This window comes from Pleurodeles waltl, chromosome 3_2 (genome assembly GCF_031143425.1).
Source record: "Pleurodeles waltl isolate 20211129_DDA chromosome 3_2, aPleWal1.hap1.20221129, whole genome shotgun sequence".
NCBI lineage: Eukaryota > Metazoa > Chordata > Amphibia > Caudata > Salamandridae > Pleurodeles > Pleurodeles waltl.
Genome location: NC_090441.1, coordinates 74,677,453 through 74,704,620, shown reverse-complemented (window position 1 = coordinate 74,704,620; position 27,168 = coordinate 74,677,453). Strand labels below are relative to the sequence as shown.

The window sequence follows — 27,168 nt, the reverse complement described above, 5'->3', positions numbered from 1 at the left end:
CATTTAGCTGAGGCAGTGGATTACCACCACAAAGTATAATATGCTATGCAGATATTGTTGTCATTCTTGATAGCCAGGATACCTCAGACTCCTAAGCAATAATATCAACATCTGGCCTACCTCACTCACAGAATCTTTTATTAAAGCCCTTTAACTTCATGGTGCACCTAATGTTCAAGCCCCAGGGGCCGCAAACCTGCAAACAGAGAAGGCAGTTAGACTCGCACTCGGAAAACAGCAGTTGGTGGGAGAAGGTGCTATAAGGAGCGTGGGGGTAGAAATCATATGGGCCTGCCTTTTTACCCAATACAGGTTTTTCTGTAAATAAAGCTGCATATTATTTTGAGGTCTGAATTTGCATTTCTGCTCTAATTTGTCTGTTGAGGCTGAGTCCCTCAATATCTCCATCATCCTCTTACGCACCAGATAAGATAAATATATATATATTTATATATATATATATATATGTACATATATATATATATATATATATATACATACATATCCACAAGTATTTCTCGCTTGACTCAGTACTGCTTGGATAGGTCGCAATCCTGCCTGGTTTGAGGGGGATTTTGACAAATCCAGCCTAAAATTTGAGGACCTTTTTATAAGTCACTAAAATTAGACAAACGTGCAAGTGAAACACATAAGCCTTGTAAATATGGTGATCTACCCTCAAAAAGAGCTCCGCTATTCAACAGCACTGAGCCCACCCAAACACATTAGGGGTATTGGGTGAAGACCCAAGGAAGAAGCATGCCGCCCGAGGTTCTGGTGGTTGAGGGTCCTTTTATAAAACTAGCTAGGTATCCTCTACCCCTTTGTGATCTAAAAGAGGGGCGAGACAGACAGTTCTCTCTCCAATCGTATTGCTTTTTTAATACTTACCCATCAGAAGAGCCACATCTGTACAGCACCCCACTCATGGTGTGATTTAGATTTAGATGTATTTGGACAATTGTACAATTCTTAAGTCATTACAGTTGAGAAAAATACACTGCTAAAACGCTTGTGAAAGCGCACACACTTTAAAACTTGGCATTTTCCCACCATCATTAAATTTCCATAGAAATCAAATTGATAAATATTTAAAGTGATAAATCACGATGTTGAACATTGGGCATATTGAAACAAAAAATGGCCGTCCTAACTACTTTAAAACTTTCTCCTAAATGATCATAAAGTGCAGCTGCTGAATATGAGTTTTCTGAAAAGGGCCAAAATGGATACTAAAACTGCATTAAACGTACACTAAAACTTTACAACAGGTAAACGCTGAAATTAATGCATTAATGAAGATGTAAACATACAAGCTATATAGGTTGTACTAGAGGGTCCCCAAGTGGAGGTAAGTACTTCACTAGCTGCGACCTGTTCAGTGAGAGTTGAACTGCAGAAGCAGCTGTACAGTCGGTTCCCTGTTGGAGGTAAGTAGCTTAACTACCCGAAGCCTGTTCATAGAAATATGCAACTGCAGGTGCAGTGTGCTAGTGCCCTACTTGGTGTACAGATCTGAAGTGCTTCTAAACTGCAAAACATTCAAACCACATGAGATGGTCATGAAAGCCCTCCATTAGATGGAAGGTGGCTTAAATTACTGTGACTAGTGCAGAGAGGCATGTAATTATGAGGGTGTCCCCCTAGCAATCTGCTTAACATGTGTAATAAAAGTGCTTCAGGTTAAAGTGCTAATTGGCTTACAGGATTAAAGTGCTTCAGGCAACTTTATAAAGTGCTCTGTTGCTGTCTAAATGAAATGCCGGACGGCTTGCTTGGTGGGAGAGCTGAGATCCTCTTCCCTTCTTACCCATAAATTAGTGGGAGGCAGAACTACACAGTACATATACAAGAATAACGTGTTTCAGGCCTATATACAGTGCGCTATAATGCCTACCCAGGGCCCTTTTATTAATTAAATAACATGCCAGGCAGCTGAGTCGATAATGGGAGCTGAAGACCCCTGTCGCATTTTCCCCTGAGTCACCTTGGGTCAGCGCTGTATTGAGATTTTGAGGAACCCAGAGTCTCCGGAGCTGCCTGGAGAACTAAAATCGACTTCTAAAAATTTCAGGAAGCGAACAGACAACTGAGTGGATTGCCTCTGTAGGCAACATTGCATTGCTGCGTTGAAAGTGGCAATATTCAGCGACTTCAAGACAGGATATAACCAATATTTCATATGCAGTTGACCAATGCAGATAATAGTGTGAATCTAGCTTGACAGCTTTCATTAACTCACTCACTGTTGGTTGTACGTATTGACTTTTGTAAAGCTATTCTGAATCTCCTACCCACGTAGCAAAGTCTGCAGGAGGAAACAAAGTTAAGTTAATGGATCCCTTTCACAAGTTTGAGCAAATGCAAACAAGACAATCCATCTTAAAGTCCTTTGTGAAGGAAAGGTTTTCGTTTCCCTGCTTTTCTTTCATTGTAGTGCCAGAAAACAAAGCTGTATTGAAGCTCACTTCTAAAAGTTTAGCTGTGGAATGGCAGAGTTGATATTGTGCCCAAAGTCTTGTGTTCTGCGGTTAGTCTTTACTGGTCTAGTAGTCTCCTCAGTTAAGTCACAGGGTTACTCCCGAGGTTTTGTATAAAGTACAGTCGCCTGTGCAATAATTCAGTAGTTGAATGGGATTTGTGATATTGTTGCAACATATGTCTTTGGAAAGGCTTCTTCCAAAGCTTGTGTACCAAAATAAATTACTTTCTGTCTCTGGAGTCTAATGAATGAAAGTGCATCCGTAACAGTCCTACTTCTTTTTCACAAGAATGTTGAGGGTTTTTAAACACTGTACCATGCTGGTACATCATTCCCTGCAAATTACGTACTCTTTGGATCCTCCTCAGTAAGGAAGCAGAACACAATCTCACAGCACAGGTCTGTCCATAAAACGTAAGCCTAAGTGCAATGCGAACCATGTGTACTTGGACCCTGGAACATAATTCAAGAGCCCAAATGTTTTTAACTCTGAGACATTAGCTGTATGCGTTTGCACAACATTCTCAGTTTGCCAACGTAGATCTTCACTTTCCTTCTGTTCTCAGAGAGTGGCTTCTTTAAGAAATGCCCGAAGTGCTTTCAGGTCCACTTCTACATGGATTTATGTTTTTGTGAGGGTCATAAACACTCGCCTGCTTAGGGGTACGTGGCCTAATAGATACCTCCGTGCATGTCTGGAGTGTCCCACACCAAAGCTAGAGAAGAGTTAACAGGGCTTGGTTGACCTGCCAGTACACACAGGAGCATGTTGTCTGTGACAACCAGTTGATAATGCACCTGCAGGTGGAAGCTAGCTCCAGGAAGAAGGTGGTGTCTGATGGTTGATGTGGCACTGAGCAGTAGCTGCTTTTTGGATCTGCTTTGTCTCCACACCAACCAGTATTGTGCTAGGTACAGAGCATGGGAAGGAGGTGTTTTTCTGGGACCATAGTTTGGAAGACAGAGGACTGACCAGCATTCTGCTCCTGTACTTGGAGGAGGTCATCTGTTCGTGATAGTCAGCCAAGTATGGTACCATTGCCATGGCCCAGATGTTGGTGGGGTAATGAGGTGAGACCTCTCTCCCAGTTTACACCATGGTTGCAAAAGAGAAAGAAGAAACAGAAAATAGTGAACCAGTACCTGTATTTTTCAAATTGAATGCTACCAGAGTGAGGATGGAGTCTGGCAAGATGTGCTGTGAAGTGTTTATGAATGCAGTCATCCAGCAGAGATCCAGTGACCTAGGCACGTAGGTTAATGGAGAAGGAGGTGATGAAAAGTAGGGAGTCGAAGCAGTTGGTCCCCAGTGAGTAGGTGCATCCATTCACAAGGTTACACAGGGTCTTGGTGCTATTTGCTGTATGTAGTTCTATTTTAAGAGTGCAAGCATCCTTATGTACCATGATGCATTGAAGGACAGAATGGCGGCCTGTGGATTGGGAGCCCATACGTTACAGGAGAATCGAGTGTCCTGATTATTTATTAGATGCCTAAACCTGTTTCAGTCTCTCCATTCCTCCCACCTCACCCCTCAGGTGCGGGATGAGCAATAGGGTGAAAGATCATTTTTTGGGAATGAGCATGTGGCTATACACGCTCTATAAATATAACATTATCTGACATGGACAGGTTTGCACCACATCTCAATCAATCAATCAACATTTATAAAGCGCGGCAAATCATCCATGAGGGTCTTGAGGTGCTAGAGATGTTGGCTGCTGGTTGGTGGTTTCATCACTCAACATATAAGCTTGAAATGCAGCAACATAGCCCCCTGAGTGAGCAGGGCTCCCATGTCCTTAAGGGCAAATCATTAAGTATTGTTCTCAACTCTTTTCTCACATAGGTTTCTCTTCAGATATAACCTAGGTGTTACAGGTAATCTATACCAAAACAAAAACAGTTGGTTAGGATTCTCCCACTGGCTGCTGCCCAAAGGCACCAGCACTCTAACGTGCTTATGAATGAGGTCATGTCTTTCTCCAAACACCTGCCTAAGTTAACCTTACAAGTGAATAAGTGTAAGACGTACTTGGCAGGAATTTGTTCCCACATAAATAATACAGACTAAAAAAGGGAAATTAGAGAATTTTAGAGAGCTTAGCTCAGTACACCTACCCACTTACATGCAGAAATACATCAAGTATTAGCAAAACCAACAGGTCTCGTGCTACAGCATTTGGTTTTTTTCCCACCTCTGTGCAGCATAGTCAGAAAATAAATAAGGCGAGAAGACTTGAATGCTGCTGGTGGTTGTGTCATTTTACTGGCATATACCTGGTTGATAACGCATGTGTCAGAACGTATGAATGAATCAGTGGAATGATGCTGGTGCCATTTGCTTTACTTTTTTATTTATAGATCCAAGGTGGGGTATGCCACTTGGATCGGATTTCTTTTTTAATACAAAGGACCGTCAAGTTGGGAGTGGTTATGGAGATGTGAATGAGTCAAGTAGGGGAGCATGGAGAGAAAAAGCAGTTCAAGAGGGCGACAGAAGCACAGGACTGGGAAAAAGCACGCCTGGAAAGAACAGTGTGTAGTGAAGAACACAAAGCACTGAGGTGGGGTAGAAGCACAGCAGAGACCCAAAAGTACATAAAAGTGACAGCAACACCGGTAACAGGAAAGAAGCCTACATGGGTGAGAATAAACACAGAGTGGTAAGGCAAGTACACAAGTTAGGAATATGGAGCACTGGGGTGGGTATATGAATGGAAAACACAGAGGGAGAGCTGTAAAATACGTACACTTTCATAAAATGCTTAATCAAAAAGAAAGAAATCCCTCAAAGTGAGCAGTGAAAGATAGAAGCCAGCCAGTCAGCTAGAGAGATGGTAAAGAGGTGATGCCCCACAGGAGGGACAAATACAAGATGGATAAGTTGGGACAAGGACAGCCAGTGAATAAGAAGAATGCCAATGAGACTGACAACGCCAACCAACGATAAGCAGTGGGCGGGCTGTAAGTCTGTGTGACTTCTTGGTAAACCCACAATAGGTATTTTGAAACGAGACAGCTTGCGCTGTTTTGTAGGCTTGATCAAAAAAGGACTGGTAGGCTCTATCTCTTTCCAGGAACCACAAATGGTGCTCCTAGAAACGCCGTTTATATGATTTTCAATTAGTTGTAGTGTAGCCACATTTGTCAGTGATCCCTGGTATGATAGACATACAGTCAATAGAGGAAGCTACTCAAAAAGGATGCAATTCCTCACTAACACTAGGTGGCATGCTTCATCATTGAGGTTGTTTCTTTGCCAGTACCTTCATAGTGCTAGGTGGGATCATCATAAGCTCTTTGAGTCTTTTCATGTATGTTTAAGAGTAAGGTGGCTAAAATGCAGTCTCCATAATGTCTGCTAAAACAAATTATTAAGATAGGTATATTCAGAAGCAATAGTATTATTGAAATTTACAGTACCATATTACATTCAAAATTAAAATCATATCAAGAAGTGGGGGTAGCAAGGTATTTATTATGATATCTTCCTCACAGTCTTTCTGAGGTCGACATGTGTAAGCTCTGTTGTGGTGACTGGCATCCTGGGGCTTTCTTCTTGATCACAAAACCCTACCTATCTTTATATTATACAAGGTTCCCTTAACCTACTAAAAGAAAGGGAATTAGTACCTTTTCTATTTTTAGTCTGAGTCCCTGTATCCAAGAGAAAGATAACAAGATAGTAATGTTCATACAAGTAAAGAGCAAACAGCACATAATAATGCATTTAGTATCTTTTACCGTAAAAACACTTTACTTGTGTGATCACACCAAATGTAGCACACAGTGCTTTATTAATACTCACCTAAACCCTTTTGCCCTCATTCTTCAGGAGACTGGGGGACTGGTACACAACACCTATACCATGGAATACATTGTAAGTGCTGTGTGCAGGGAAAAGTGTAGGTAATTGCAGTAGGTGGCAGATTCAATGTCCATTAATATATATAAATAAACATTCCTCTGGCCAGCTTAGTAAGTATATAACAAAGATTCTAGGGCATATTGTACTTATTGTGTGCAGGAGTCGATTCTGCTCAAAATTAAAGGAATATTCCATTGTACCAATGGAGGTGATTTCTGGTAGTCTATTATGGAGATAGCTGTCTTGTAAGTATGTACAATTATGGAGATCAGTATATCCCTCATTGTTATTTCATAGGTAGCCCAAAGTAGTGATTGCTGTATGAGAGAAGGACTCTTAAGACCCTTACAGTAAGCATTGTCATGAAATGCGGAAGTCGGGGCACCATACGTAGTATGCAAGAGTTTAGCGTGCAAGTGAAGAAACAGAGTTATTTGATACTGGAATTATGAAAAATGAAAGTCAGGGAGCTGTCGTGTTATCATTCAGTGATTCAATGCTCAGTTGATAAAGAGGTAGTGAAAAATGTCACAAGTTAGAGTTAGAGGACCACAGTGGAATAATCCAAATGTCCAGTATCCCAAAAAATGTCATTATATCAAAAAATGGTTGGGGATTAATCAGGGTAATATGATGAACTGCTTTAGTTGGATTACACCCATATGTGCAACAGAAGTGATGTAAACTCTATAACTTGAAAAGAACTAGAGTTTGGGACAGCAGTACTTTAAACCAGTGGTTTACAGTCTAAATTGTGAAAGGACAATTCAAAGTGCTATCAAACATCTATCAAATGTGTTCTATCTGACGCCCTCCAGGCTCCACTTTCTAGGCTGAAATCGAGCATAGTGGGCAGCTGTTTAAGAAGATGAGCGTTTAGTGATGCGGTGAATGCCCCTGCATGTAGCGCATGCAGAATTCCTAGTGTCATTATATACGCATCACCATAAAAACTATCATATTTTGGTAACTTGTTGAAATAAATTAAAGTACCAACATGTGTCACATTGGAAGGAAAATTTACTTTTATTTTGCTCCAAAACAATACTTCTCTGGACTTAGGCCACATAGTATTTCAGAACTTAGCAAAATATTATCAGAAAAGGTTTATTAATTAATCAATCAATCAATCAATCCAAAAATTTATAGAGCGCGCTACTCACCCGTAAGGGTCTCAAGGCGCTCGGGGGGAGAAAAAAGGAAGTGGGGGGGGCTGCCGATTACTGTTTGAAGAGCCATGTCTTGAGGTGTTTTCTGAAAGACAGGAGGTCCTGAGTCTTGCGGAGGTTGGTGGGGAGGGAGTTCCAGGTTTTGGGGGCGAGGTAGGAGAAGGATCTGCCTCCGGCGGCAGCGCGTTGGATTAGGGGGGACTGTGGAGAGTGTGAGGTCGGCGGAGCAGAGGTGGCGAGTGGAAGTTCACTCTTTCGTTGAGATAGGCTGGTCCAGTGTTGTGGAGGGATTTGTGTGCGTGGATGAGGACTTTGAAGATGATCTTTTTGTCGATAGGAAGCCAGTGAAGGGATCTGAGGTGGGAGGAGATGTGTTCATGGCGTGGGAGGTCCAGGATGAGGCGAGCGTCTGCGTTCTGGATCCTCTGGAGTTTTCCCTGAAGCTTGACTGTGGTGCCGGCGTAGAGGGCGTTTCCGTAGTCTAGCCTGCTGCTGATGAGTGCATGGGTGATGGTCTTTCTGGTTTCTATGGCTATCCATTTGAAGGTTTTTCGCAGGATGCGGAGGGTGATGAAACAGGAGGAGGTGATGGCGTTGATTTGCTGGGTCATGGATGAATCTAAGATGATGCTGAGGGTGCTTGCGTGGGTGGCGGGTGTTGGGGGTGATCCTCGGGCGGTGGGCCACCAGGAGTCGTCCCATATTGTTTTGTTGGGGCCGAAGATGATGATTTCGGTTTTGTTGGAGTTTAGTTTGAGGTGGTTTGCTGTCATCTATTTGGCAGTGTCAAGGAGTCCGGTGTGGAGGTTGGCTTTGGCAGTGGTAGGGTTTCCGGAGGATGTTGGCGAACGGAGCCATGTAAATGTTGAAAAGGGTGGGGCTGAGGGAGGACCCTTGGGGAACTCCGCAGATGATCTTGGTGGCTGGGGAGTGAAAAGGAGGGAGGCGGACTTTCTGGGTTCTTTCGTCGAGGAAGGAGGCGAGCCAGTCCAGGGCCTTTTGTCGGATTTCTGCGTTGTAGAGGCGTGTACGGAGTATTTGGTGGCAGACCGTGTCGAAGGCTGCGGAGAGGTCCAGGAGGATGAGTGCAATGGTCTCGCCCTTGTCGACTCTGGTTCTGATGTCGTCAGTGCAGGCGATGAGGGCGGTCTCAGTGCTGTGGTTCTTGCGGAATCCAGACTGGGAGGCGTCGAGTGCGTATTTTTCCTCTAGGAAGTGAGACAGGCGGGTGTTCACTAACTTCTCAGCGACCTTGGTGGGGAAGGGGAGAAGAGAAATTGGGCGGTAGTTGGTGAGGTCATCAGGGTCTGCTTTGGGCTTTTTCAGGAGTGCAGTGACTTCTGCGTGCTTCCAGGAGTCTGGGAAGGTGGCGTCGTCGAAAGAGCTGTTTATTACGGCACGAAGCTTGGTTGCGATGGTTGGGCTGGCCTTGTTGAAGATGCGGTCGGGGCAGGGGTCCGATGGGGAGCCTGAGCGGATGGAATTCATTGTTTTTTCGGTTTCTTTGTCGTTGGTAGGGGCCCAGGGGTGTAGTAGGTTGGGGGGGTGAGTTGTTGTTGGTCGTGTCTGTGGTGGAGGTGGTGAGTGCTGGTGGTGTGAAGCTGTTGTTTATGTCTGAGATTTTGAGGTGGAAGTGGTTGGAGAGGGAGTCGCAGAGTTTTTGTGTGTTTGTGGGGTCGATGTTGTCGGCTTTGGGTTTGGTGACCTCTTTGATGATGGTAAAGAGTTCCTTGCTGTTGTGTGAGGTTAGTAAGCCCTTTTGGTGGTACGTATGAGTTGGTGATGTTTGCGTATGGTGGTTTTGAGGATGGAGAAATTGGTTGTTGAGGGTTCCTGGCGCCAAGCTTTCTCTGTTTTGCGGCATTCACGCTTGGAGGCTTGGAGTTCAGTGCTGAACCAGGAGGCATTCTTGATGTTGCGGGTGGTGATGTTTCTTCTAAGAGGGGCGAGTGAGTCAGCGCAAGTTGTAATCCATCCAATTAACAATTGTCACAGATCAGTGAGTCATGAATCTTAGTAGCAGATATAAAAAGATGTGGACACTGGAAGAGTAGAATTATGCGTGAACCATTGCAGTACCATCATATATTCCAATCTGCCTCACAAGGAATGGTCTAGAGTAAACAAAAACAACAGAGATCACTGTTCTGAACACAAGTTAACTAAAATAATGGTGATGCAGAAATATGAGCGTGAAATTATTGCACAAGAGGAAGAGCTGGTTGTTACTTGTACATAAGAATAGTTGTCTCTTCGGATATCGAAGAGGGTAACATTTGGTGTGCCATCTCAGTTTGCATCATTGTGTTAGCTTCTAATAGAAGCACGGAATTGGTGTTAATAAGAAGGGTGATGTACTAGTCAGTGTTCAGAGAAATATAATAAATATCCAGACGATACCTATTGTTAGGTGGGGAGTATTCAAGATCATTTTACTGGTTCATTGCATGTTTATCTATAAATACATTTAATCTAGAATATACATGTGTTTCAATAATTCATTTTATTAGAAAATAGATCTTAAATTGTTTTTCATCAGATACAGTTTACATTAGATAATTAGATAATAATTAGCGGCTGCTTCAGGGCTGTTTACATCTAACAAGCTACATTAAAAAACAAAAAAAGAGAATATATAATACCTCTTTAATAATAAGAACATACAGTGTACATATACATATTACAAGAAAAACATTACATTACTGCATTATTGCACTAAAATGTTTGTCATATAACAAAATGCTTTTAACCTAAGTAATGTACACAAAATTATCTATATCTTAAAAGTTATTCAAATTAGCATCTTCCAAATAATCTCTTGTAATCTGTTAAATATAGAGATTTTTGTGATTTGTCTAATTGTTGGACGACATTAGCAAATATTTCTAACAGTGCTGTATGCTAACGGTTGTGTTCATTAATACTAAAATAAGAGTTCTAGCACGGCTATTCCGAACAACTTGAATATATGTATAATATCTAGAAGCATGTGACTCATTCTAATATACCTCTATTTTAGTACATTTATTATTTTAAAAAAATGTGTGCCTTAAATATAAGGAGAACATAGTGGGTTTTATCAGTTATGTTTCTCCAGTTCTTGAGAAAGTTAAATAAGGCATCAACATCTTTTCTTCTGTGTATCAAGAAACATGAAGTAGTCTCATAACAAATGATCAAATAAAGGAAAAAATAATAATTTAACAACGGTCACAATAATATTTAAACACCAAAACACCTATACTCCATAACAAGGATGATATATATGGAAATGAGTTTTTGAGAAAGAATTTATTAAAGAAAATATTTTAGTACCCAACTAATGGATTCACAGAGGATCTCGTATCACCTAGATAATTAGGCAGTGCAAATATAAATGTACTGTATATAAGTGAGCAAGTACCACAGATAGGAAATTCAAGAGTATCAGTCAACATCATGCTATGAAGAAAGCAGATGCTTGGATCTCATTGCAGTGATAAGCATCAAGAGTTAGGGAGCAAACACACAATATAACTAGGGTCAAAAACATTGAATTTCTATTAGTAAGGAATGAAAAAAGATCCCATGGTTATGTTCATAAACAGATTAAGGGTTAGCTCTTTGACTGTGAATCTTAAATTCGACAACATAAAAGGGCACAAACATACTCAAACCCTTTATGGTTTGTCCCTCAGTAACATATGACAGTTAGGAGTTGCTAACACATCACTTGTACTAGACAATTGTCCGTAACTGTTTACCTTGCCTGATAAATTATGAGGTGTGTTTCCCAATCTTCTGTCATGCCCTCACTCTTCATCGATGTTCAGCATCCTCTCAGGGCCCAACCACAAATCACTATTTTTCTTACCAATGTTTTGTTTTTTTGGCTTTCTAAAGCACAGGAATAGTTGTTTCAGAAGCCATTAGTACCAGATGAATAACAGCCAGTATTTTCCATAACAGTTCCTCACAGGGAACATTGCTTTAAATGAGTTTGAATGTTTCACTGGAGCCTACTACATGAACCGCTTTGTTTGCACTCTACAGGCTCGCAGTTAGTAATACTTCCTCAAGAAACAACGCATGTGTAAGCCAAGAACCATGTTTGGTTAGGCTGGTGGTTGCCCATTCCTGCCATTTGGGACCTCTGAATCCTTTTTCTAATTTGCCTGGCAAGGGCATCCATTAACACTCATTTGATAAGTGAGACAGCATACAAGGAATTACTAGACTCCAGAAATACAGTTTTTAACATCCACTGCAGAGGCTGCGTGGAAGTAAAGATCTGAAATTAAATAATCTACACATAAAGCCGGTCATTACGACCCTGGCAGTCTTCAGACTGCCAGGGCCGAAGTGGCGGTCAGACTGCCACCAATGTGCACCGCCCAACGGCCTGACGGTGCCGGCGGTCCCAATCCGCCAGGCTGCACTGCAAGTAGCGCTGCCCTGCGGATTATAACCTTCCCCCCCTGGCGGCGTTTACATGGCAGTTGCCCTACCATGTAAAGGCTGGTGGTGACGGGGTGCAGGGGGCCCTGCACTGCCCATGAACTTGGCACGGGCAGTGCAGGGCCCTCCATGGCCAGCCCTGTTGCGCTCTACTGTCTGCTTTGCAGACAGTGAAAATTGCGATGGGTGATGGTGGCTCCTATGCACCACAACATTGCTGCCGGCTCAATTATGAGCTGGTGTCAATGTTGTAGGCTCTTTCCTGCTGGGCCAGCAGGCGGAAACTCTGTTTCCGCTCGCTGACCCAGCAGGAAACTCGTAATGTGGCCCACGGGAAGGGGACCGCACTGGCGGTAACCTGACCATGGGAATTTGGCTGATGGCCTTTTCCGTCTGTCAAACTCGTAATGACTCCCAAAGTCTTTGAGTTGGGGGAGTAGAGGACAAAATCCTTCTGGACACTTGAACGTAGAACTGTTGATGAGGTTTACCAATATGAGCCTCTGTGTTTACTCTTTATGTGAGGCAGTTGTGGAAAGGACTTTGTAGTCCTACCATTAACATCGTTCAGGTATTTAAAGATGGTACACAACGGTAGTACTTTAAACAAATTGCATGAGTGTTGGATTAATGTATTGAACTCATTCAAATAAAGCTGGCCTCTCTTCGGAGGTTAGGAAAAGAAGTGTGGAAGTCCTCTAGAGGATGTTTTCTTTCTCACATGTTAAATGCAGGAGGCAGTGTCAAAGCCAATATGTCTGGTTTTAGTAGGCATGCAGCTTTTGTATGTTTAGTATGTTAGAATGAGGCACGTAGGATAGATACTACATGAGCAGACATAGAGTTTGAATTGTCATTAAATGCAAGCATTCTACTGGAGACGAAGAAAGCCAGTGATTGCAAATGTAAAAGGCCTAAGCCCAGTCTATGAATATTGTTGGCACTAGGTCTTTGTGAAAGCTGCGCTGTCAAACTCAAAAATAAAAATGTGCCCGACCATGTGACTGTAGCTTAGAAACTGCTATTTGATAGTTTTACAAAAAAACTTTAAACTGTGGCATGTGCTGGATTATATTAACATTTCACTTACATCTCGTTGTTAGAAAAGCATATGGATATGTTTTGTGTCATAAGCCATCTAAAGAAAGATATATTATTACCCAGTGGTGGTCGCCACTAGGTAGTTATAGTTAGGACCATGTTTCCACAGAAAAAAGTTTTTTGACTTGTATATATCTTTGGCACCATTTGACGAATCTTCATGAAATTCCCCCCTCCCCCCCCCAAAAAAGAAAGTGTGCCGGTGATTTTTGTTGCACACGTAATGTTTTGGAGTGATAATGTCAAGCGGGGGCCGAGAAAAAGGGGGGGTCATAAAAGTTGCATATTCCATGTTAATTCCCATAGGATTTTGAACAAGGCTACAGCCCGATTCATTGGACAAAATTTGTCAGAAAGCTAGCTTTCGGGACGCAGATTGTGCGTTCGCTTATTTGATGTATATCCGTAGGGAAAGGGTAAAGGGAAAACAAATTTGTATATCTCTGGCCGCGACAACTTCGCGGAGATTAGGAGTTTGTGCATGGCAAATCAGGAAGTGTTGGCAGCCATCTTGGGACTCGGCTGAAGTGTAAAAAATGACAAGGGGCCAAGGTAGAGTCAGCCTGAAGTCCCAGAGCGACCCCGCCAGAGCAAAAAATGTTTTTGTTTTTTTAATGTGCCGTGAATTTGCAAAGTTTTTGCAAATTCGTGGGAAAAATGTAAAAAAAAAAAGCTTGTTTTTTTAATAAGCCCCTGGGTAGGCCAGGTCCCGGGGGCATTTTTTTAAATTTTAAATGGGAGCCGCCTGCTCCCCCCTATCCCCCGTCAGCCCAGGGGACCACCACCTCCCTGGGGCTATTGTTAAATCTATGCGGGGGCCATTGTTAAATCTATGCTAACCTCCCCAGGGCTATCATATATATGTATGTGAGGGGCCATGCGTCCTTCCCCCGGCAGCCCCAGGGACCACCACCTCCCCAGGGCAAAATATAAAAAATATAAAGAGGGTCCATTTCGGATCACCTACGGACATGGAGACCACCACCTCCCTGGGGCTATGCACGTTGGTCCCCCTCGTGGAGCCACTGATGGTCCTGGGGGCTGCCACCCCCTGGGGCCGGCTCCTACTATGTCCAAGGGTGCCCATCCCCGGGAAATAGCTGTTTGCTGTGACTTAGCTGCAGCTGTGAGCCCGTGGGGGCACACAAGTCACATGGCTGAACCCCGGAGGCGAGGGGACTGTTTTTAAAGGTATAGGCCGGGCCCCAGGGGATGGGGTCCCCAGGGCTGAGATTGGCCTGGGAAGGGGGACAGCAAGGGCCCCTTGGAATGGGGTCCCCAGGGCTGAGATCAGCCTAGGGAGGGAAGTGCTTTTGGGCACCCCTCCCCCCCCCAAAAAAGTATAGGGGCCCCGGGGGATGGGGTCCTCGGCCTGTGAAGGGGGGCCGCACAGTCCTCCAACTGTGTACCCCCAACCATTCCCCCCACCCAACCCCCGAAAAAAAAAATTAGGCCGGACTCCAGGGCGGAGATTGGGCAGGGGGGGGCTTGCTTTCTGACAAATTTGGTGTATTTCCGTTCTGCCTTTAGCTGTAGCTGTGTCTATAGGAAAATTAATAGGGAAAACTTGTTTTAGGACATCCCCTCCTCCTTGACGGATCACCCCAAAACTTTACAGGAAGGAGCTGAGTGAACTTTTTTTTTAAATTGGCAAATTTCTTGAAGATTCGTCAAACAGTGAGAAAGTAATTAGCAAACAAGAAAATTATTTTCCTATGGAAACATGTTCTTCACTATAACTACTAGATAGATAGATAGCCATACTGTAGGTCAGGCACAAACGTAATAATGGGTTGTGCAGTAGTTGTAAGACCTCAGTTGATGTGTAAGTATTTGATGGATGCTAGACATTTAAAACATCACTGACATGAAATACTATAGAACCTCTAAAAATAAATAGGTTTATATTAACTGCAACATTTCCGGCGCTACCTCTTGAAGCAGTTACATGGAAATGAAACAGTAAAACTTAATATTCACTAGTAAGTAGTTGTTATTTCAGAAAAGGAGACAATGACCTAAAGCAGCCTCAAGCTTCATAATGCCTGTAGCAAGCATTACTCGTAGGCCAGAGAGCTGCAGCAGGTTTGAAGATAGAGGCTTGATGCTGAAGGTCACTTACTAGGAAGCATGCCAGACACTTAGCAGACACTCCTGAGTAAGATTTTGTTGCAGTGCCTCCATCTTAAGAACAAGCGCATCTTCTTGTGCTCATAAGGCACTGTTAATTTCATCTCTGCATCACTGAAGGCTTCTGTCCAGAGATTTGGTGTTACTTGTTTCAAAAGTGTAAATTGGAGTTTAGTATGGTGCACCCTTCTCCCCACTTATACCATCGACAGCATAGAGAGCATGATTTTAAGAAGTATCACACATGGTTGTCAACTAAAAAAAAAAAAATATTATGGCAGGTCCGATTGCTGTTGCTTAAATCATCCCAAAATAATATATTGTACTTATTTCTGTGAGTTTAGACCCTTCCTTTACCCGTTGCACTATTAATTTCAAGGGCATGGTTTCTTCAAACTTGTTGGTTAAAACCTTCATAGTTTTGTACTGATGCCTCTGGTGGTGTCACTTAACGGGCCATAGTAGCCAACCCTAAGTTATGTAGCCAACAAGATCAGGTGCCAATCCAAAACACTGTTAAAAAAAGGAAAATGGGGTGATGCCTATAAAATGTGCAAGAAACTCCATCCTATAGGATGCATGCTCTTTTAATTTGGCCTCAATCATCCATGGTTAGGGCTTGTGCCCTGAGACAAATATTCCAACCTGGATGTGAGTGATACTGGTTTTGGAGAAACCGACTTATAGGAGTGATATGAGCTACAAGAAATGTAAATGGACCCATCACTATTGTGTGAAAGCACTGCAGTGAGAAGCATGTAGACCATTTGTTCAACTTGTTTGTATTTTCCTTACCCCCATTGCTTGGTTCTGACTCCCAGATAATGATTACCAGGGTTATTGGTGAAGGAGCTCAGTGTGCTTCAGATTGACTACTGTTTTGTCACACTTTAGGACTAGGTGGTGTGAAACACTGTATAGATCCCTTGACTGGGGCGTAGCTTGCTCAGTAAGATTGGGGGAGTGTGAGCTTCAAATTTTCCAACAATCACGCTGGAAAATAATGTTAAAATACATTACATGACTGCAGGGTGCATGGCACTGGCCTCAGTGGCAGTGGAAAGGGAGAGGAAAACAGGTTGGTGGGGATACTAAGTGAGGGAAAGCACAGTCTTGTTAACTTACGAACATATTTGAAGACACTCGAAACAGAGAAAGGGAGAGTTTGTGTGCGTATTTGTCTGCGTGTATGTAAAAATTCTTGGTGAAATCCAACAGAGACCTCACCATACCCAACTGAAAGCAATTGTATCCAACTATTTACCAGAAAATAAATGTATTAGGGGGTGTAACACCTAAACACCCTCGCCCCTGCCCTTGACTGATCTTCTCTGTCTTCTGATAAGATGCTCACATTTCGCAAAATGTAGATGTATCCATTAATAATGTTGCTTATTATTTTTTTTTCTTTTTCTTTCTGCAGCAGTTCTGGCCTCGCTCCGTGAGCTCAGTACCTCAACCTCCATCCTGTCTGACCCAACCCTGGTCCCAGAGCAGGCAGCCCAGGCAGTGACCAGACGGAACCACAGTAATAGCTTCTCATAGTCACTCAAGGCAACAGTGACAGCAGAAGTAGTAGTCACAGCAGTATCCCTCCACACCAGGCTCTCAGTCGGAGTGTTGCAGCGACATCATATGCATGATGGAGATAAAACTTATAAACAGTGAGCTGCAAAGAATTCACAGCTGGTGCCTGGAGGGCAGCGTTCCACCTACCTACTGGGAGAAATCATTATCATGATTGTACACATAAGGAACGCTGTTTAGCTGTAAGGAAGTCTGCCTGGAGAGGTATGATGGTATTGAGTAAGGTATTCTGCAGTTACACATACCAAAGAGGAGGATCATAGAGGTGGTGTGCAGACCACTGGAATTCCTGGACATCAGACCAATTCTGTAGTCTTAACAAGTCAGCACTGTCATCATCATAAGCATCATCTCACCAAGTCACTTTACATGCGAGGCTCACTAATAATTCATCACTCAAGAGGACTGGTTGCAAGCACCTCTTAATAGTTAACATATGTACATTCTCTCACGGATCCTCTGTTCATCAAATAGCATGTAAAGATTCCTCTACGTACAGATTGTAGAGAAGATCAGGCAAAGATTTTGTCCTTTGACTTTTCTTCTTTTCATCGATGGTTGTGGCTACCACATCTTAGAAAACAATGCATGTTTCCAGCACCTAGTGCCTCAATCGAAACTCTTGCAGTTCTAAAGCAAATGGGGATGAACCTTAATGGAACAAGTGCTTTAAAAATCATGCAAGGAAAAATATAAGGGGTGTGTTATAGGATACGTGACGGGTTTCTTTCTCAACAAAGTCAGCCCTCTTGGTGGATTACATGCAGAGTGCAGCTCTTACCCAAACACTGTGCTCTCTCTGTAGATTGGAGCTAACATGTTGTAGCATATTCAAAAACTCCTCTTCAAACCTACTTCGAACCCCTGGCTACGTGCATTTAAACTGACGATAAACTGCAGCATTTTGAAGATCACTTCCATTTGATTTTATTATAAACAGACCACTCATAATTATGCAAATCCAAGGTCCCCTGAGCTTCTTCTCTGTGAGATATATTCAATCAATCAATCAAATATTTTCTTAAGCGCACTACTCACCCGTTAGGGTCTCAAGGCGCTGTTGAGGGAAGGGAGGTTTGCCTGTCACTGCTCAAAAAGCCATGTCTTGAGGTGCATTCTGAAGGTTAGGAGGTCCTGGGTCTTGCGTAAGTTGGTGGGGAGGGAATTCCAGGTCTTGGCAGCGAGGTGGGAGAAGGATCTGCTGCCGGAGGTGGTGCGTTGGATGCGGTGGACTGTAGCAAGGGCGAGGTCGGCGGAGCGGAGCTGTCGAGTTGGTATGTGGAAGTTTACTCGTTCTTTGAGGTAGGCCGGTCCAGTGTCATGGAGGGCTTTGTGAGTGTGGACGAGGATTTTAAAGATGATCCTTTTGCTGATGGGCAGCCAGTGTAGGGATCTGAGGTGGGTGGATATGTGTTCGTGGCTAGGGACGTTGAGGATGAGACGTGCGGCTGCGTTTTGAATTTGCTGGAGTTTTCTTTGAAGCTTGGCTGTGGTCCCTGCGTAGAGGGCGTTGCCGTAGTCCAGTCTGCTGCTGATGAGGGCGTGGGTGACCGTTCTTCTTGTTTCTAAAGGAATCCTGTGGCAGAGCGAACGGTATAAATACAACGGAGAGAGATTGTGGTGATCAGGTAAGTGGTTTATTTTAAGAGGTGTGGGTTGTTTATTTATTTTCCTTAGGTTTACAGGTTTTTAAGGTCTCTGGAGGTCGTCTTCTACTCTTCTTATTGGGTATTTTTCTCCAGTCTTCTTAGTTTGGCGTTCCCTCTGTCTCTCGGTTGGCTCCAGCGAGGATGTACCGGGAAAGAAGGAAAACGCTACGGTAAGTGGGGCGTTTAAATCTGGACGTAGGATTTTTATAACTAAAGGGGAAGGGGGAAAGGGTGGGGTGGTGCTGGTAGTGAGTTAGGGTAAGGTGAAATACCAACCTTAAAAGTGCACATTTTGTGACTTAATTGTGCCTCAATAGGTGCTCTCTATGATCCCTCCCAGCCCTCCCTTCACTCCTTCCCAGGTCCCTTCCCCAGTGCCCTCTCAATCTCAATATTTCCTTTGGTGTCCCAAAACGACCGTACCTTAGCAAGCCACGACCCTCCTGGGTTGTGGCTGGCTCCTGGGTGTCCCGTCAGCTGAGGTTTCCTGGCGGCAGTCTCCTTATCCAGCTCCTCGTCTTTGGGAAGCGTGGCGATGTTTCTCCTCTCTTCCTCTGGTTCGGCTCTTGTTCCTCCCGTCTCTCTCCTCACGCCGTCTCCTTCCACACCCCCGATCATCAGGCCACACCCCTTCTTCACCGCCGCGGCCCGGAAGCCCTCCGGGTTTTCCCCGGCAACTCGGCGACGCGATCCGTCGTCAGAGAGCGTTCCCTCGGTAACGCGGGGACGCGGAAATGACGTGTCGGAACCATCCGACACGTCAGTGACCACCAGCGCCGAGGACGTGATCGGGACTGCCCGATCACACACCCCATCCCAAGAACGGTCCTGCTCTAGGACCGAAGAAGAGCAACGAAAACGGGACAAATAATCCGCAGGACCCAGTTGAGCTCCAGGGATGTGGCGAACCTGAATGGAAAAAGGCTGCAGTTCAAGGAACCATCGCAAAATCCGGGAGTTAGAATCCTTATGAGCGGCCATCCAGGTAAGGGGAGCGTGATCCGTATAGAGAACAAAAGGGCGGCCCAGGAGATAATACTGCCAATTGTCTACACTGCCCATTTAATAGCCAAACACTCTCTCTCGATGATGGGATAATGGCGTTCCCTGGGAAAAAGTTTCCTGCTGATAAATACTATAGGGTGATCCCTGCCTTCCTCGTCAGGTTGCGACAGAACCGCCCCAAGTCCTATATCAGAGGCATCTGTGTACAGATGAAACGGTTTGGAGAAGTCTGGACAAATTAATACCGGTTCCTTCGTCAGATAGGACTTCAATCTCTCAAAACTAGCCATCTGAAGGTCTGAGAAAGGTAACAATCGATTAGGGTGGGATTTTGATAGGAGGTCTGTGAGGGGAGCTGCAAGGGTGGAATATCCCGGTATGAACCTTCGGTAATAACCCACTAATCCAAGGAAAGAGCGCAAGTCCTTCTTTGTTTTAGGGGTAGGGGCGTTCTTTATGGCTTCCACTTTTGTGGTTTGGGGTTGTAGGGTACCCTGGCTAATATTGTATCCGAGGTAAGATATGTCCGTTTTCCCTAAGATGCATTTCTTGGGGTTGGCTGTTAATCCTGCTTTTGCCAGGGTATTGAATATTAGCTGCAGATGGTATAGATGATCCCCCCAGGTTTCACTAAAAATGACGACATCATCCAAATATGCCGCCGAGAATGTGTGAAAGGGCTTTAGTATCCTATCCATTAGTCTTTGGAAGGTAGCCGGAGCCCCATGTAGTCCAAAGGGTAACACTGTAAAGTGGTAAAGACCGGATTGGGTAAAGAAGGCTGTTTTTTCTTTATCCTCTGGGGCCAGAGGAATCTGCCAATACCCCTTAGTTAGGTCCAATGTGGTCATATATTTAGCTTTTCCCAATTTTTCCAGGACATCGTCTACTCGGGGAATTGGATAGGTGTCAAACATAGATACTTCATTAAGCTTTCGGAAGTCGATACAAAATCTGACTGACCCATCAGGTTTCGGTACGAGGACTACTGGGGAGCGCCAGGGGCTATTAGAGGGTTTCACCACCCCGAGGGCTAACATTTTCTGTATCTCGTCTTCTATGATCTGTTTCCTTGCTTCAGGAATACGGTAGGGTCGCAATCTGACTATTTTACCTGGGGTTGTTCGTATTTTATGACAGATTAATGAGGTCTTTCCTGGTGTCTCCGAAAACACCTGTGGAAATTGACTCAATAAGAAATATAACTGCTTTTTCTCGGAACCTGTCAACGAATTATTGATAGCGGGCATTTTTTTAATCTCGTGCTGGTCCTTAGGGAAGAACTCTATGTCTAGTTCTTTACTGGGATATAAAAACCGGCCCATTTCTACTGAATTGTCTACGTTCTCTGCTACTTCCCATTTCTTTAAGAGATTCACATGATAAATTTGGGTCTTTTTAGGATTGGTATTTAGTTCTATGAGATAAGTGACAGGGGATACTGCTCGAACAACTCGATAAGGACCCTGCCATCTTGCGAGAAGTTTTTGCTCCGACGTGGGGCGCATTACTAATACCTGGTCGTCGGGCTGAAAGGTCCGCAACTTACTCCCTCTGTCATAATGCTGTTTTTGTATTGTTTGGGCCTGTTCCATATTCTGTCGTACCTCTTCCCACAGCCCTTGTAAATGGGATTTCAAGTTGTGGACATATTCCAACAACGGTCTTCCCTCTCCCTCGGCTTCCTCTTCCCAGGTTTCTACAGCCTTATCTAAAAGGGAACGGGGTTGTCGCCCGAACACTAGTTCGAATGGGCTATGTCCCGTTGAGGCCTGTTCATGGGTTCTGATAGCGTATAGAACTAAGGGTAATTTTTGGTCCCAATCTCTGCCTGAATCCTTGACTATTTTCTTTAATAGAGATTTGATGGTCCGATTGTAGCGTTCCACCAATCCGTCTGTCTGAGGATGATAAACCGAAGTTTTTATTTGGGAAATGCCCAATGTGTTACAAACTTGTTTCATGAGATTCGACATGAATGGGGTCCCTTGGTCAGTCAGTATCTCGCGGGGAAACCCTATTCGAGCGAACACCGTTATCATTGCTTGTGCGACTGTTTTTGTTGTCATACTTGTCAGGGGGACGGCTTCGGGGTACCGGGTAGCATAGTCTACGATAACCAATATATACGCATGACCTTTAGAGGAAGGCACTAAGGGTCCAACTAGATCCATCCCCACCCTGCTGAATGGAATGTCTATAATGGGAAGGGGTATAAGGGGCGCTTTCTTGGGTCTACCTGGTTCGGTGAGTTGACACCTGGGACACTGGGAGCAATACCTCCTAATCTGTGCAAAAACCCCGGGCCAATAAAACCGTCGGAGGAGATACTCCTCAGTTTTTTCCCTCCCAAAATGCCCCCCCCCAGGTTGGTTGTGGGCTAGCGTCAGGACTTGATTCCTATAGGATTCAGGTACTATTAACTGATGTTTGCGTTCCCCTGTTCGGGTAGTGGTAACCCTATAGAGGAGATTTCTTTTAACCAGGAAGTAGGGACCCACCTCATCAGTTTCTTCCGTTTTTGCGGAGCTCCAGGCCTGAGTGAGGGAAGGATCTTCTCTCTGTTGATGATGGAAACTTAGGGGTGCTTCATGTGTCTCTGCTATAAGTCCTTGAGTTTGCTCCTGTTTTTTATGAGCCCTGAACTGTACTCGCTCACCCCGCCTTTCTCGACGTGACAGTTTACGGCGGGTTAAAGGACATTCAATGGAGCTCCCCGAAAAAGGAGCCTCAATCCACCACTCCTGGGAAGATTTGGGACTTCAAACGTGATCCAGGAGCTCTTGGAAATGGTCATAATCGGTACCAATGATACATTCCTCAATAAGGTGAGACATAACTCCCATCGGAAGTAAATCCCTGTAGTCTCCCCACTCTAACTCGACTACTTTCAGGGGGTATTGCGCCTTGTCGCCGTGAATACAGCAAATATTGACCCATCGACTGGTTTCCCTATCTATAGGGCCTATTAAATCTTCGCGAACTACGGATTGGCTGCACCCTGAATCGACGAGAGCACATAAGGATCGCCCGCAAAATTTTTAGGGTTTGCTTAAATTTAATGTCTCCCCCTCCTGTACATAGTACACGTCGTCTGGTCACTCCTATTTCCATAGGTTCGCTCCCTTCTATTTTCCGCGGGCATGTACGAGCTATATGACCCCACTCTCCGCAGTTAAAACATTGTGGTCCCTGTAAGGGAGGGCCTTCTCCAAGTCTGCGGGGAACCGGGTCTTCTAGAGGAAATCTCTGTGGGAGTTTGGGGTTGGGTAAGACGGGTTTTACGTTGGGTCTGGATGGTATACTCCTCACATCGGTGGATCGATGGTATGCACAGGCTAAGTCAATGGCCATGTCCGTATCTACTTTTGGATGTTGTCTTATCCAGTTTTTTGTAGGAGTGGGTAAAGAATCCAAATATTGTTCGAGGATAATCGTTTGTATGACCTCCTCCCGGCTGTTCCCGATAGGTCCCAGCCATTTCAGGGCTAAATCTTTAACACGGAAATAAAAGGTTCGGGGGTCCTCATTAGGGCCCCATTTTACTTTCCGGAATTTAACTCGATAATATTCTGTATTGTGTCCCACCCGTTCTAAGATACTGTTCTTTATGTCTTTGTAGGGTGTTGTTCCCCCGGGATTCGCCGCTTGATACGCGGCTTGCAAGAGTCCGGTAAGCAAAGGCGCGACGTATTGTCCCCATCTTTCTTCTGGCCATTGGGCACAAGAAGCGACTCTTTCAAAGTTAGTAAAGAATGATTCCGGGTCTTCTCCCTCCTGATATTTTTGTAACACCGAACTGGGGACATTGGGGTGGACTTTGCTAGCGGCTATTGTCTCTGTTAGTTTTTTCATTGCCGATTCGTGTACGAGTTGGTTGTTCGCTAGTATCGTAGCTTGGCTTTTCAAGGCCGACTGTAAGGCCTCCCTGTCCTCTTTGGCCTCTCGTTGGTGGGCTTCCCATACCAACTGCAAGTGGCGTTGGCCTTCCGCTAGTTGTTTAATCATATCCTCTAGGGACGGACTTTCACTCATTGTATATACCGTTCGATTGCCCTGGGTTATACCCAACGATCCCACTTCTGACACCACTGTGGCAGAGCGAACGGTATAAATACAACGGAGAGAGATTGTGGTGATCAGGTAAGTGGTTTATTTTAAGAGGTGTGGGTTGTTTATTTATTTTCCTTAGGTTTACAGGTTTTTAAGGTCTCTGGAGGTCGTCTTCTACTCTTCTTATTGGGTATTTTTCTCCAGTCTTCTTAGTTTGGCGTTCCCTCTGTCTCTCGGTTGGCTCCAGCGAGGATGTACCGGAAAAGAAGGAAAACGCTACGGTAAGTGGGGCGTTTAAATCTGGACGTAGGATTTTTATAAATAAAGGGGAAGGGGGAAAGGGTGGGGTGGTGCTGGTAGTGAGTTAGGGTAAGGTGAAATACCAACCTTAAAAGTGCACGTTTTGTGACTTAATTGTGCCTCAATAGGTGCTCTCTATGATCCCTCCCAGCCCTCCCTTCACTCCTTCCCAGGTCCCTTCCCCAGTGCCCTCTTAATCTCATTATTTCCTTTGGTGTCCCAAAACGACCGTACCTTAGCAAGCCACGACCCTCCTGGGTCGTGGCTGGCTCCTGGGTGTCCCGTCAGCTGAGGTTTCCTGGCGGCAGTCTCCTTATCCAGCTCCTCGTCTTTGGGAAGCGTGGCAATGTTTCTCCTCTCTTTCTCTGGTTCGGCTCTTGTTCCTCCCGTCTCTCTCCTCACGCCGTCTCCTTCCACACCCCCGATCATCAGGCCACACCCCTTCTTCACCGCCGCGGCCCGGAAGCCCTCCGGGGTTTCCCCGGCAACTCAGCAACGCGATCCGTCGTCAGAGAGCGTTCCCTCGGTAACGCGGGGACGCAGAAATGAAGTGTCGGAACCATCCGACACATCAGTGACCACCAGCGCCGAGGACGTGATCGGGACTGCCCGATCACAAATCCATTTGAAAGTCTTGCGTAGCATGCGAAGGGTGTTGAAGCAGGAGGATGATATGGTGTTGATTTGCTGGGCCATGGAGAGAGATGAGTCTAGAACGATGCCAAGGTTTCGTGCGTGGGCGGTGGGTGTTGGGGGTGGTCCGAGGGTGGTGGGCCACCAGGAGTCGTTCCATGCCGTCTTGTTGGGGCCGAAGATGATGATTTCTGTTTTGTTTGAGTTAAGTTTGAGATGGCTTGCTGTCATCCACTTGGTGATGTCGAGGAGTCCGGCGTGCAAGTTTATCTTGGCAGTGGCTGGGTTCCTGGTGAGGGAGATGATGAGCTGGGTGTCGTCTGCGTAAGAGATGATGGTGATTCCGTGGGGGCGGAGGATGTTGGCGAGAGGGGCCATGTAGATGTTGAAGAGGGTGGGGCTGAGGGAGGATCCTTGGGGGACCCCGCAGATGATCTTGCTGGCTGGAGACCAGAAGAGAGGGAGGCAAACTCTTTGGGTTCTTTTGGCGAGGAAGGAGGTGAGCCAGTCTAGGGCCTTGTGTCAAATTCCGGCATCAAAAAGGCATGCGCGGAGGGTCAGGTGGCATACAGTGTCGAATGCTGCGGAGATGTCTAGGAGGATGAGGGCGACGGTCTCGCCCTTGTCCACTCTGGTCCTGATGTCGTCTGTGCAGGCGATGAGGGCGGTCTCAGTGCTGACTCCAGACTGGGAGGCGTCGAGTATGTTGTTTTCTTCTAAGAAGTGAGACAGTTGGGCGTTGACTATCTTCTCAGCGACCTTTGCGGGGAAGGGGAGAAGAGCGTGCTTTGTTTTTTTTTAGGAGCGTGTTGACTTTGGCATGCTTCCAAACGTCTGGGAAGGTTGCGGTGTCGAAGGAACTGTTGATGACGGCGCGGAGCTGGGGAGCGATGATTTGGCTGGCCTTGTTGAAAATGTGGTGGGGGCAGGGGTCTGTAGGGGAGCCTGAGTGGATGGAGTTCATGGTTTTGCCAATTTCTTCGTCATTGGTGGGGGTCCAGGTGTGTAGTTGGTTGGTGTGGGAAGACGTTGTGTTGTTGATTGTGTCACTGGTGGTGATGGTGGGTGCTGATGCTGTGAAGCTGTTGTGTATGTCTGCGATTTTGAGGTGAAAGTAGTTGGAGAGGGAGTTGCAGAGGTTTTGGGAGTGTGGAGGGCCGATGGTGCTGGATTGGGGTTTGGTGAGTTCTTTGACGATGGCAAAGAGTTCCTTGCTGTTGTGTGTGTTGTTGCCCATGCGTTCTTTGTAGAAGGACCGTTTGGTGGTCCAGATGAGTTGGTGGTGTTTGTGCATGGCTGTTTCGAGGGCAGAGAAATTGCTCATTGAGGGTTCTTGGCGCCAGGCTTTCTCAATTTTACAGCATTCTCGTTTGGAAGCTTGGAGTTCTGTGGTGAACCAGGGGGCGATCTTGACGGTGCGGGTGTTGTTGTTTCTTTTCAATGGGGCGAGGGAGTCTGAGAAGGTTGTTAGCCATTGTGTGAGGTTGTGGACGGCAGTGTTGGAGTTGTTGGTGATGGGAGGTGGAGCTTGTGTGAGGTTGGTGATCAGGTGTTCTTTGGAGATCTTGTTTCACTTGCGGTAGGGTGTAGTGTGTTGGTGGTGGGTGAGGGGTTTCATGAAGGAGAAGTGGACGCAGTGGTGGTCAGTCCAGTGGAGTTCGGTGGTGTGAGTGAAGGTGATGTGGCTGCTGGAGGTGAAGATGGCATCAAGCTTGTGTCCCGCTGAGGGAGTGGGTGAGGTGACCAGTTGCTTGAGGCGGAAGTTTGTGAGGTTGTCCAGCAGGGCTGTGGAGTTGCAGTCATGGGTGCTTTCCAGGTGAAAGTTAAGGTCACCAAGGAGTATGTAGTCTGTGGAGGTGAGGGCGTGGGAGCTGATGGTATCTGCGATGGCGTCGCAGAATGGGGGTGGGGTCCTGGTGGTCTGTAAATGAGGGTTGCTGTAAGGGTGGTGTTGGCGTTGAGGTGTATTAGAAAGTGTAGGTGTTCTGCGTTGTCTAGGGTATCGTTGGTGTTGGTGGAGATTTTGATGGTGTTTTTGTGTATCATGGCGATACCTCCTCCTGGTTTGTTTATGCGGTCTTTATGAGTGATGTTGTAACCTTCTGGGATGGCAATGGCTAGGTCAGGTTCTGATGAGGGGTTCATCCATGTTTCTGTGAGGAAGGCGATGTCAGGGGAGTATGTTGTGAGCAGGTCCCAAAGCTCGATGGCGTGCTTGTGGACAGAGCAGGTGTTAAGGAGGATGCAGTTAAGGTGGTTGCGGGGTTTGGTGTTATTGCGGTGCGAGTTGGTGTTGCTGGTATTAGTGTGAGTGCAGGAAAAATGGCATGAGTGGCCTGTGAATGGTCCATGTGTGTGCTTGGGGTTGGCCTGGGTGCAGGCTGGGTGCTGGCCTGGGTTGAGGGCATGGAGTTCTTATGAGGAGTAGTGCTGCTACGGGAGGTAGGAGAAGCATGGACCCGGGGGACGGGCGGTGGGCGCGGTCCAGACGTGGACGGGCGCAGACGAGCTTGCCTCTGGCGCGGCTGCCATTAAGAAGGGGAGGTGGGAGGGAGGAGCAGCTGAGAGGCGGGAGGGAAAGGTCAATGGGGGCACGAGGGGGATGGGGCCGCAGCAGCTGGGTCGGGGAGAACCGGCAAGAGCCGGAGAAAAGGGGCGGTAACGCTGAGGGTGAAAAACGAAGCAGAGTGTGAAAAGGGCACAGGTACAGTCAGGGCACCTGGATACGTGCCTTTAAACTGACGATAAACT

The 27,168-nt window shown here is 45.6% G+C and overlaps 1 protein-coding gene across 1 annotated transcript in view; it reads left to right on the top strand.

Moving 5' to 3' along the window:
• MLXIPL (MLX interacting protein like) overlaps positions 1-26,956 on the top strand; it is a 656,022-nt gene extending 629,066 nt beyond the window's left edge. The window contains exon 17 of the mRNA XM_069226784.1: positions 16,614-26,956. Coding sequence (XP_069082885.1) covers positions 16,614-16,735 — 122 coding nt within the window. The 3' untranslated portion in view covers positions 16,736-26,956. The remainder of the gene's footprint in view (positions 1-16,613) is intronic.
• Positions 26,957-27,168: the final 212 nt, after the last annotated feature.